The 12,208-nt window shown below is 35.9% G+C and overlaps 1 protein-coding gene across 3 annotated transcripts in view; it reads right to left on the bottom strand.

Annotated features, from left to right (window-relative positions):
• Window positions 1-2,057: 2,057 nt before the first annotated feature.
• Window positions 2,058-12,208, bottom strand: part of TSPAN14 (tetraspanin 14) — a 42,972-nt gene continuing 32,821 nt past the window's right edge. For 2 of the 3 annotated variants that reach the window (XM_038180826.2, XM_027459955.3), the window contains exons 6-10: window positions 10,209-10,334; window positions 8,442-8,486; window positions 7,809-7,928; window positions 5,839-5,896; window positions 2,058-3,153 (exon numbers count right to left, since the gene is read on the bottom strand). In XM_038180826.2, the coding sequence (XP_038036754.1) occupies window positions 3,125-3,153; window positions 5,839-5,896; window positions 7,809-7,928; window positions 8,442-8,486; window positions 10,209-10,334 (378 nt within the window). In that variant the 3' untranslated portion in view covers window positions 2,058-3,124. Of the gene's footprint in view, window positions 5,897-7,808; window positions 7,929-8,441; window positions 8,487-10,208; window positions 10,335-12,208 lie in introns of all 3 variants that reach the window. The other variant, XM_027459956.3, reaches the window with a different exon arrangement.

The following is a 12,208-nucleotide window of genomic DNA, read 5'->3' on the forward strand; positions in this document are numbered from 1 at the left end:
AAGCCCAGGTACAGCTCCTGCTTTTAAAACTACGCGTACAAAAATTTGGCCTACAGATACCTGTATCACTGCTGCTCTTTACTGAGCTACTAACACTGCAGTAGGAATAAATCCTGTCAAACAAGTGGTCTTAGAAAACATTACCTGAGAGACAAAAGGTAATTACCATCTCTAATACATATAAGCTGCTTGGTTTTGTCAAATCAGGGAATCAATTGAAACTTTAATTTTTTAAAGTCAATAGGACTTTAAAATCGCTGTAAAAAACTAAAGCTTGTATCATGCAACCCAAAACAACAGGGCTTTCGATTAGATGTGAGCTGTTGATTAAATAATGCAAAAGGCTAATTGGACCATTTCAACTCCTGCGCACTGTGAATCAATCTGTGTACCCAGCTGTTAACTGGAAATTTCAGAACTCCCCATAAGGCTGTACCACCTTTCCTTCCCCTTCCACATCTTAATTATGCTTTTAAAGCTCATCACAGAATTTACACCTGCTAATATCACAATCTATTACTAAGCATCTGAGGTCTCATCCCACATTCAGAGTTGCAGCTTTTGTAACTGGGCATGATTTGCTGTAAAATTAATGTTTGCAGTAAATTGCAGTTAATGTCCAGACAGTACTTGGACAAGATACAAATTAAAGCTAGAAGTTAGAAGTGACAAGTGAGCACATACGAAGATTCAAAGCTGGCCAGCATGTCATTAAGCCATCTCCAGTAAGAGAACCTAGGCTTAACTACAAATAATAGTAAATCATAGTAAAACAAATGTCTCTGAACATTTCTATAAGAATTGTTCAAGTTTGAAAAGTCAACTGATTAAAAAAATAGTAAGACCAGGATCTACTCCACAGCTTGTCCTTACAGGAACTTCATGAAATAGTTGTAGTAGGTTGCAGTGTCACATCGCCAAGATCCAGGTGACTGAATTCATCAACAGGGTAGTGGTGGAAACTGAAAAGCTAGGGAACAATGACTTTTTTAATCCAGCAGTAACACATTGTCTGTGAAAAAAATGTTACAACTTTTGTTCCTGTAAAAGCTTTCACACTTGGAAAACTCACTACTACTATTTAGTCCATTATATTAGTAACTGATCCACGCCACCAGATTCCAATTCCAGGAGTACTGAAAAAGGGAACTTCACAAAACCATCCTAGACAAGTCACCTGGTAACAAGCAAGTTTTTGATTACATAGTGAGAATAGAAAAACTAGAGCTGAACTATGTCTAGTTTCATCTAACTTAAAGTATACAGCAATATGGGCATCCTGCATCTCTCCAGTGTCAAAATAAAACAGCTTCATCCAATCTCAATTTGAGAATAAGATATGTGCTTGTGCCTAAACCAGCTATTAGGATGAAATATATCAGGGTTATTACAAACATATATACACACACACACACCCTCAAAATAGCTGCATCTGAGTTGTCATATTTATTAAAAATGATCCAGCCTTAACATTCTATCTATTGTATATATTATTTTAAAATAATATATCCATTATCTACTGCCTAAATATTCAAAGCATTTTTTTTTAAATGCAGTAAGGAAGAAATGTTAAAATTGTCAAAGAAACAGCTACAAACTGATTTATGTAAGCCTCATGTTCAAACCTGTTACTTCCCTCTTCTGTACTCAGTAATGTCAGAATCATTGCTCAGACATGATAAACCAGATTGTAAATCACGGGAGTGATAATTGGGCAACAGCAGTCACAATGCAAACAGTTTCAACTTTTTGGATATCCTTAGACAGCATCAATATTTCTCTTCATAGTGGCTTTCACATTACACTTTTTTTGGCTTTCACATTACACATTTTTGTGGCTTTCCATTAACAATTCTGAGAAAAGCACCTTTCTCTTATCTGTTATTCATCAGCCAAAACTAAAAAATCAAGAATTAGGTAGGTTCAGAAAGAAAACACACAAGTATTAGCAGACCTTTACCATTTCCGTAGTTATCCACAAACTGCAGTCTCAGCCAGCCTAAACCTCAGAGAAGGAAACACTAGTAACTGGAAACAACAAGTCTTAGAACACAAACTCCACCAGTAAAAAACATTCATTTTATTTAATCAAATAAGGCTTGAGAAGAAACATATACTGAAAGTCACTCAGAAAAGCTGTATCAGAAGAGCCAGAACCTCCCCTTCCACTGGCTAAACAACATTCAAGCTGCATGATAATCCACAGGCAGTAAGGGAAGGAAAAGGAAAGGATGGAATGGGGAGACAAAAAACAAGGCAATGCTAACTATAAACCAATTGTTGCATCAACCTCAACTTACTTGAGGTATAAATCTATCCACATGGCACTGTACAAGGGTCACTAGAACTAAAGACCCCCAAGAAACATTCAGACTTCCAGGAGGCAACTGAAGTTCCTTTGGTCACTCATATTCATCCTCCTCCTCATGTACAGGCAAGCTGTGTCCAAATGCAGATGTAACAGAAACAAAAGAGCATATGCACAGTCAAAACATACTGAGAAATAAATACATTGCTTCACAGAAATAAATTGTGCTCATTTCTGAGAAATAAATGATCACACTGATTGAAAGGATTCCTTCTCAGTCCAGTTAATCAAGCCTGATCTCGTATTTAATATCTTCATTACAAAACTTGTTTCCATTGTAGTGTTTGTGGAGATGTTCCAACTGCAACCAATGAAATCTCAACATCAATTTATCAAACCTCTCCTTGTGAAATTGTTGAATTGCTTCTTCAGGGCTTTAGAGCAGGCTCACACCCAACTACTTATTCTGACAAGACTTGTTTAAACCATAAGCAAAAGTTTTAGTCATGAAGTCACTGCAGGTCCACAGAGAAGGTGCTAAATATAACTTGAAGTAGAAAGCAGTAAGAAAGTATTCCCATTCCAAGTCTGAAATTACACTACCACTTGTACCACCATTGAGGGTGTGCTTCAAAGTGTCTAGGTGTAAACCAGCCTAGAGCCCCCGGGTTTTAAAAATGATACCAAATAAACATAGAGAAGTTTATCCACAGTGAAAAGAGGAATAAGTTCATGAATGTAAATGTCCTCAAATAGGTTGAACTTGCTCTCTTGAATTCTGTTCCAGATCACTGGAGTATTGATACAAAGCTGGTGTTAACATGGCCAAGGCCGATAAGAACAAGCTGTGGAAAAGACAACACTTTAATTAAATTTTGTTTTGCATACAAACGATACTTCAAAAAAGAAACCAAGTATATATTTGTCTTCAGGCAACTTGGCAAGAGCAGCAGACAGGGGAAGTCTGATCAGTGACACCGGCCCTTGGTGGCAGCTAATTTCAGTGCATCAACTCCACTGATGTCATTGAAGCCATGATGATTTTCACCAAGTGTTGAAATGACTTCCCAGAACTAGGAGCTTTGTGTCACCAAAATGGCAAAGCGAAATGTACTGCCTAGATGGAAGTTTCAATTGAACATTTCACAAACAGCAAGTTACATATAGGATGCATCTTTCTCCCATTTTACATATATCAGATTATTATACATAACAAAGTAAGCTGGTTGATGAGGTGTGGTAAAAGTTTCAAGCACCAGAGTTGAAAGCAAAGGTTACTGGACACTGCTTTGTTGCTTGCAAAGTTGCAGTAACAACAGCAAATTTTTGTCTGCTGCTAGTGGACTGGATTCAACAAACAGGTAGTACAGACATCAGATTCAATGCTCTACAGAAGAAATGTCTCTTGCTCTCCCCTTCAGCAATCTACTGCTATTTTTCCCTTGTTGCATATCGACCAAAGATTAAAAAAAAAAAATCACAGTGCACTTCTATAGATTTTACTTTCAGGTTTTTCAGATGAATAATAGCAGACTGTTCTCTGCTCTTCTAAGGAAGTCAGCCATCGTTAGACAAGCTTCCTTTTCCTGTTGTGTCTCAATCACTGGACAGAAAAAGAACTATGAAAGCTGCACTGAAATATACATGAAAAGTACAGCACTGTCTGTGAAGTGTTTCACAGACTAAGAGCTAGAAGAACATCTGGACAATCGATACAGACACAAAGATTCTTACTGTAGATCGGTTTTTGCCAGTGAAATGTTCATTAATACATGCATAATACATAAAAAAAGGACATGAGAGAGATTTAGAAGTTTGGCTTTCCATGAAGGCCATGTACTTTGGAAATACAAGTATTAAATCCTTCACACAGACTACATGTAGTAAAATATCATTAAAAAAATATATACTTCTCTAAAAATTTACACTCAGGCACTGTAAAAAAAGTCTGCTCTCCCTGAAAAAACGGGTGTCACTGGAAGCAGTAAACAATGTTTACTTGAAAACATGTTTCACATGGCCCGGAGTAAAACAGACAACTACAACTACTTCCAAGTTTTCAGTCACATACATCTGTCTTTTACAGATAAAAAATATACTATGTCAAGCATAGCAATACTTCTGCAGCCACTGCAGTCCTAATCCAAAGACTCTCAGAGAAAATTGGACTTTTTACTGAATTTCAGATCGACCCGCAGGAAGGAAGGGCAGGAAGAAGAGTTCGTTTTTCTTCTAGTAAAAGTAAAAAAAAAAAAAAAAAAAAAAAAAAAAAAATTACTTCAGCAGTAGTTCAGTTTGATACAGTAAATTACTGTGAAGAAATGGTTCCAGTCAGCATACTGTGACTGGCATTTTAACCCTGTATGAGAACACAAACAGGACTGACAATTTCATAGCTTTATAGAAGACTTACAAAAAAAATCAAAAACTGATATTCCACTAAAACACATCTTTTCTTACTAAAAAAAAAAAAAAAATGGATTTCAGTAGTGATTAATGCTGAATTTGAATGCTTTTCATCAGTCTTCATTTTAGCAATTAAGACGGGAGAATCAGCAGAGCAGATGTGAAAGAAACTACAGGAAGGGTAAAAAAAACATCCAAAGCTAGCACAGAATGCTTGCTACTGACTGCATTTCAAGATCTGTGCAGGCAGTACTTTTCAAAGGTATTACTAATCAATAAAAGCTAGGTGTTTTGAAAGAGTTTTTTTTTTCTTTTTTATATAAATAAAGACTATTTACAATTTTTCAGACAGGAAGCAGCATTAGGGATTCACGCTCCCTTGCCTGAAGCAGAGATTTCTAACTTATAATGCTGTAGAGAGTTGGATTTTGCCCCTCTTGAGAAAACACTTGCATTTTTCATAACTGCTTGGGTTACTCAAACTCTGATGGTGAGCAGAAGTTTCTGCTCCTGAGACATCTGCATCACTCCCAGTCAAACAGAAATATCCCCTATTTCTGCACAACCGAGAATTAAAAAGCTAGAAGATTAGTGACTTTTTCTTCAGTTTCCAATGCCACGATGATTATGGTTGCTGGTATCTTGCCAAGCTGACCAGATGAATCTACTGTAGAGATTAAAAACATTTTCAAGGTTCTTAAAAGAGATCAGCAGGCCTTCGGAAGAGATTACAACATTAAGACTGATGACAGTTGGGAGTCAAAACAGAAAAGTCTTCACGGTAATTCTTCATGGAAGGAGTTCACAGCAGTTTCATTTCTCCTTGCTATGAGTCTAAAACCAGTTCAGCCAATGACTTGGGAAAGTCCCTTTTTTCCTCACCACAGATCAATTCTGGTGCAACTGAGTTGTCTCATTAGAAAAAAAGGTAGACCAGTGTGTTTGGAGATTCTTTTTTTGTATCAGCTTCTAACAAAAACCACGAGCAGGGTAAGATCCACATAAGGCCTTTAATACCAGGAGCATTTCACGGTCTGCGCATTTTTTTCCACCTTGGTGTCTGATTGAAAATAGTAAAATATACTTTTTGCAACACATTTGCTTTAGTATTCAGAAGGCATTACCTGCCTTTACAGCTTCAATATCAGAAATCAACGTCCTGGCTAGGAAAATCCCAAAAATCTAAAAAGAAACAAAAAACAAACCAGTTGTGAGATGAAACACTTGCAATGTAGAGTCTGCAAGAAGTCTCTAAAGATTAGTGTAGAATAGGAACCTGCATATTTGTTTCTATTTCTCTGCACTGAAGTCAATGCAACTCTTAAGAATAAAGATATACATTGATAAAGCATTTGCAAGCTCAGATACCATTTCATAGCCAGGATCATGTGTTGGAGCATAGCTATTACTACACAGTAGTAAAAACAGCAGAATCTAGCACAAAGTACAACTGATGAGAAAAAGATGTTTTCATGTGACACTTCAGGAACATGCAAAATAGTATCAGACTTCTAGATGTCCTAAAGATGGAATAAATCCATTTTGCCAAGTTTACTTATAGCATTCACACTTACATGCTGCTAAAATTACAAGTCTGAAGCATTTTAATTCATTCCATAACTTTGGTTAAGCCAAGTTACTATTTATTTATATATATATTTAAAATACTTAAGAATTTCACTTTCACAATTTCAAATTCCATGTCAGAAACAACAGTTAGAGAAGTCCCAGATCCTTCTGAGATACCTAACAACTTTGAAATTGTAACATTCACTCAAGTTCTCTGGGAAATTTTCCTTCACAAATTGAAAATAAATTCATAACTTGGTATACTTCCTAAAACATTATTAGGAAAAAAATACAATACTGTGAAGTTCTGGAAAAGCCAGAAGATTTGTTTTAGAAAGAGACCATGTGTCTCACTCCCAGTCCCACCATGAAAAAGCTTAATGCATAAGATAAAACTAAATTTGAAAATAATCCTGAAATACAAAAAGGGTGTCAGAGAGACTCAGGACACAAATAGGAACAACAATATCAAGTGACTCTCAATATGTCAAAAGTTTAGATTCTCTATCCTGAACCTCCTCTCCTCCTAACTGAATGTGTTTTTCTCAGGGCAGCATCTCTCTATGAAAGCACTGGAAGCACTACTGATAGATACTGATAAACTATCAAAAAAGCAACAGAGGGCAGTATTGCCATGGCTGGAAAAAGGTATTTTACCAGCACTACGTTCAACATAGTTTCAGTTAAATGGAAAAGATTTTGTAGCAGATTTACAACTCTTATTTCCCACTGAAATAAAGCAGTACCACGCAAAAGCAACTTAGGCGAGTATACACAACTGCCACAATGCAAGCAGGATCCACTTTGAAAGAATTTTCATTCGATATGTTTTACTGAGGATTTCAGTTCATTTTCTTTGACATACCAAGAATAGAAGAGGTACTGCAAGAAGTTTCAGCAACTCCATCTACTGCTGCTAATATCACATCTGCAACCTGTTCAACAGCTTCCCTTCTCTTCTACTCTTGAGATTTTTGTGCTGTATGCTACAGTATTCAGAATAGCATTCTTAGCATGAAAGATAGAATTGGATTTCAGTCTTTTGTATTTGCACTAGAAGACAGAAGTTAGGATCTACTGGAGTACATTACCAGAAGATCTCCTGTCCCTGATGATATATTAAAATGTGAGAGATGCATATAATTTTATATATAAAAATAATAGCATGTTGCCATGTTAATATATAATAAAATATCATTATAATGTTTCAGAATCTTGGAGATCTCTTCCAACCTAAATGATTCTGTGATAATATAAAAATATGATATATTTACAATACAGTACAGTGGCCTTCATTTCTTTGAGAAGTAATTTTGCCTGAAGGAAATAATTGATTTCGAAATTTTACATTAAGACCCCACCACTATAAAATTCCCCCCCCCCCTTTTTTTTTTTGCAATATTGTTATCATACCTAAAAACATCCACAATGTTTTTATTAAATATTTACTGCATCCCACCGTAATTACTTTTACCCTCAGTGGGTAACTTGAAACTTAAGGGAAAAAAACAGTAAGAAAACTAACCTGCAGCAGTGAGATAGCTATGAAGACTCCTGCAACAATGTAGATATTTCGTGGCAACCAAGCTTCCAGAGCAAGAATACAGCCTTTTATGAAAATCTGATCATCCCATTGACTCTTGCTCTGAAAGAGAAGAAGAATTCAAGAACATCACTTTTCTGCTCAAATTTATTATAACAACTCTCAGTCACATGAAGGGATATAGTAAAACTTACGATTGGTTATTTATACAGTAATGTTTTTAACCAGATTCCAGAAATACATGAAATACAGAAATACATACGCCCAAATTAATTTAAGGGATGTCAGGACATTCATATTAGTAACTTCCTGAAAATCCTACTATTAGAATACTTTGGAATTAGTAGAGAACACAATTCAGAATTAGAACTAATACCTGAGACATTTGAAATGCAGGTCTTACCCCTTTTTTGAAAAAGACTTTTTATTTTTTCCACCTTTCCACAGTACAAAACAAAATCTCTACCACACTCTACTTGTAGCAGGATGTAGCACAGCTCACATAAGCATAAGCTCACAGAATTCTGAACTGACATATATCAGTGATTCCACAGTTTTCATTATTTTGTCCATGCAGACACAGAACAGTAAAACAGCAAGACTCCAGCACCTTACCTTCTTTCTGACATCATAGCCACACTGTGTATTCACAACTTTTTGCTGCAAAATAAAGATTAAAAATATCAGTGGAATTATACCTTCTTCTTGTCACATCAATTTGCTGTCTTTTAAATTCACAAAAGAATCGGAACTGTCAAAACCAGCCATTTAAAAAAGCATTTTAGTAAATATATATATATATATATATATATATATATATATATATATAAAATAGCAACGACAAAAAAGCATTAGCAGAACACCAGGGAAGTATAACAGCAAAGTATATATTAGCAGAAAACATCCTCTGCAAAAAATCCCAGCTTCTCCTGTTTCTTGGCTTTCATCCAGCAGCGACTATTCAAAACAAAGCATTAACAACTATACTGACAGCCTTCAGATAAGACATCTGCATTTCCAAGATCAAATTCATTTTATCTATTTCACGTAATGCCTAAACATTGAGATAAGAATAAAGGTATTACACTGATTTATTTACACCTGCAGTGGAGGAATGTGTCTTACAACTCCTTCATTTCACAGTGCTATCCTGATCAGTCAATACAAGTAACAGATAGCTGCAAGCTACTTGACCTCCCTTACGGTTGATAAATCAAAGTCTCACATAACCCAGCTCCAAGACAAAACTACTGAAGATAACAAAACGTTCCTTTTGTAAATTTCAAACAGAAACACAATAAACACCTTCCAGATCCCAACCACATACAACCTAGCAGCATTAAGCTCATAAAATGCAAATACATTCCTTTAAAGACATTTTTGTTTCTCCTTTGTATTAGAGTTATGAAAATCTATTTACTACACAATTATAGAATATTTTGTATTACACATAGTGAGTTCTATTAAAATGCTAGCAGTAGAATCTCAGATTTAAAAGATTTGAAGACACCTACATCTCCTTAAATACAGCACCACCAACAGAAAAATGGCAGTGAAATAGCACTGCTCTGAATTACATTAAAAAAATTACTGGGGAATTGGAATTTGGAATATATTCCAAACAAAATTTTTCCTTGGATTATTTCCAAGGAAATCAAAAGCCTTAGCATAACCTACCAATAGTTATCTGCTGCATGAGGATTGCTGGATCGACCTTCTGGGCTACAAATGCTACAAGGCATTTTTCATCTATTACATCCATACAAAGCATTTTGCATCCATTAGCACATACCGCCCTATTTTTTGCTTCTACTGCAAGGGTCAGGTTCCCAGAGTTTAATAAGCCAATCCAACCAATGAGTACCTGAATCTTGCCAAAACCAAAGAATTGACTCAAACATTTTAAACTGAGTTTGTGCATCAGCACTTCAGTAATTGCTGATAACTAAAGTCATGAGCAAATGGAGTTACTCCTACTTGTCTGGCAAAGGGGTGCTGTACAGTAATTCTAACCAGGGCAAGCGTACTGCTTAGGCCATAGATAACATGCTTAAGAATTCAAGGCATGGGGAATAAAACAGTATCAACAGCCAATGATTGCAGATTTAAGCCATACAAAAATAGCTTCTGAATTCCTGGTGACAGACAATACATTTTCAGTTGTGTAATGGGTTACCACACTTAGACTCTAAAAATGATGGAAGAGAAACAAAGAAATTTGGCTATCAAGATAGTAATTTTTGATCATTTAAAAGTCCTCTTAAAGCCCCAGGCACACACTATATTCAGGAAGCACTTCCTTTCATAACTCTTCAACAGCAGCAATAAAAAGCTGTTGTATATACAAACATATACAAATACAAAGCCAGGAAAACAACTTACAGCAGGATCAGGTATACAACAGGAAAATGGAACACCACACTTCTCACGACTTTTGCTTTCACTGCTGCAATTAAAGTATATGTTGAAGTCCCAGTCATCTGGACCTTGGGCACCGCAGCAGTGGTTCTGCAACAGATAACCAAATACTTAACACTTGGGGACATTTTATAGACAATTTATCCACTGAACAGCTCTCTGGAATGATATTTGGTCATCATCACCTCTTTCCCAAGGCTGCAAGGAATCAATAGCAACACCAGAGTAAAAAAAAAAAATATATATATATATATATATATCTATATCAATACTGTGGCTCTATGAAATCAAAGAAATGCATTTGGCATAATGCTCTTGGAAATACATGTCAACGCAATGAGAAATTATCATAAAAATTGTCACTTTAAAAGTAATTACCCAATGCAAATCTGTGTACATCCATAAACAGTGCAACAAAATAAGTTACATGGATGCCTTGTTCTCACTACTTCCACATCAACCAAAACTGAAAGTTATAGAAAAGTTTCTCTAAATATGTGATTTGACCCTTAAATCTTCATAAATCAACAAATTTTCTCCTTCTTGTTTACTCTGAAAGAGATCAAAATATTCATGAATACTTGCTTTCCTTTAAATAAGATTTTCATACCCAAATTAACCAACACGTTGTTAGTTCAAAGGTCGGTCAGCTCTAGAATTGTTTCATACAAGTTTCTTAACCTAAAGAGTGTATTGTAATTACCATAATTACAGGTTAGGGAATCCACATATTTCAAAGAATTTTTAATTCCTGAAACTGATGAAAGTTAGTTTCTCATTAAGTTACGCTTTGCAGTTTACCAGCCTGGTTACTTAAGGGTGTAAATCTTTTGCCATAATGTATACTTAATATGTTATATCAAACATTTTCCTGGTACCTCATGAAATTCCCTCCTTTCTTAGGACATCACTAGTATCTCTAACATCTCTTCTCTGCCCACTGCTCATCATCACATAACCTGTATTGACCTTTCTGTGAGACTGCCAAAACTTGAGTGAGTCAGTACATGGATTCAGAAGTTACCAAGTGGTGACAGACACAGATGTGAACGGAGCAGAACTGTGTGCACCTACTTTTCAAAGGAAATATGACAAAAAGGAGTTGAACAGAATAGTCAGAATTGAAAAAACGATGCTAGGTCACATGTGTTTATAGTGAAGATGAAGATAAAGAACGGGTTAATTTTTATCTTTCTAGTCCCTCCTCCCTCACTCATCTCCACCACTAAAAGGCCATGTAAGCACTACACATGCTGATCTACCTTAGTAAGACAGAGGCTATGAGGACACTTACAGGCCTGAAAGTAAGGTAATTAGCCAGAGTAAGGAGCAGCCTGCAGAAAGCTCTATGGTTTCCAACATACCCATGAAACTCCCTAGAAAATTGATTTCACTGTGGCACTTAAATATACTGGTGCACTTTATCATTCAGCCCTTGCAGAGCTACACTTACTGATCAGTGCTGCATACCTTTTCCTCAGTACTTTCAGGTACAAATCAATGACAGGCTGATTCAGAGATTCTGATCTTTGTTTTTTCAGGTTTCTTTGATCATTAACAAGGCTAGTATACTCCCTTTAAAAAGTTCAGCCTTTTAGTTTAATTGAAAAGCACTTAACTGAAGTTCAAATGTAAATCAGCTTAGCACATTTCCCTGGGAGACTGCAATGAAACTAACTAGAAAAACAGAAAGAGTAACAACAGTGTAGACAAAATTGAGACAGTTACTGGTGTTTAAAGTGGCCAGGATCACCTCTGGTGCCCTTGGCCTTAAAGCAAACAGCACTGAAAGCCATCCAGGCAGCTTAGTAAGAGGGTAATTTCATGTACAATATTAATGCACACGAGTGAATTAACAGGATAAATAAAGCTGCTGGCAATATACAACTGTTCAAACTGACATCTAGTCTAAAAACAGGATTTGCTATCAAACCAAGCTGTGAGCACATATTTAAACATGATCT

The sequence above is a fragment of the Anas platyrhynchos genome, chromosome 6, assembly GCF_047663525.1.
Source record: "Anas platyrhynchos isolate ZD024472 breed Pekin duck chromosome 6, IASCAAS_PekinDuck_T2T, whole genome shotgun sequence".
NCBI lineage: Eukaryota > Metazoa > Chordata > Aves > Anseriformes > Anatidae > Anas > Anas platyrhynchos.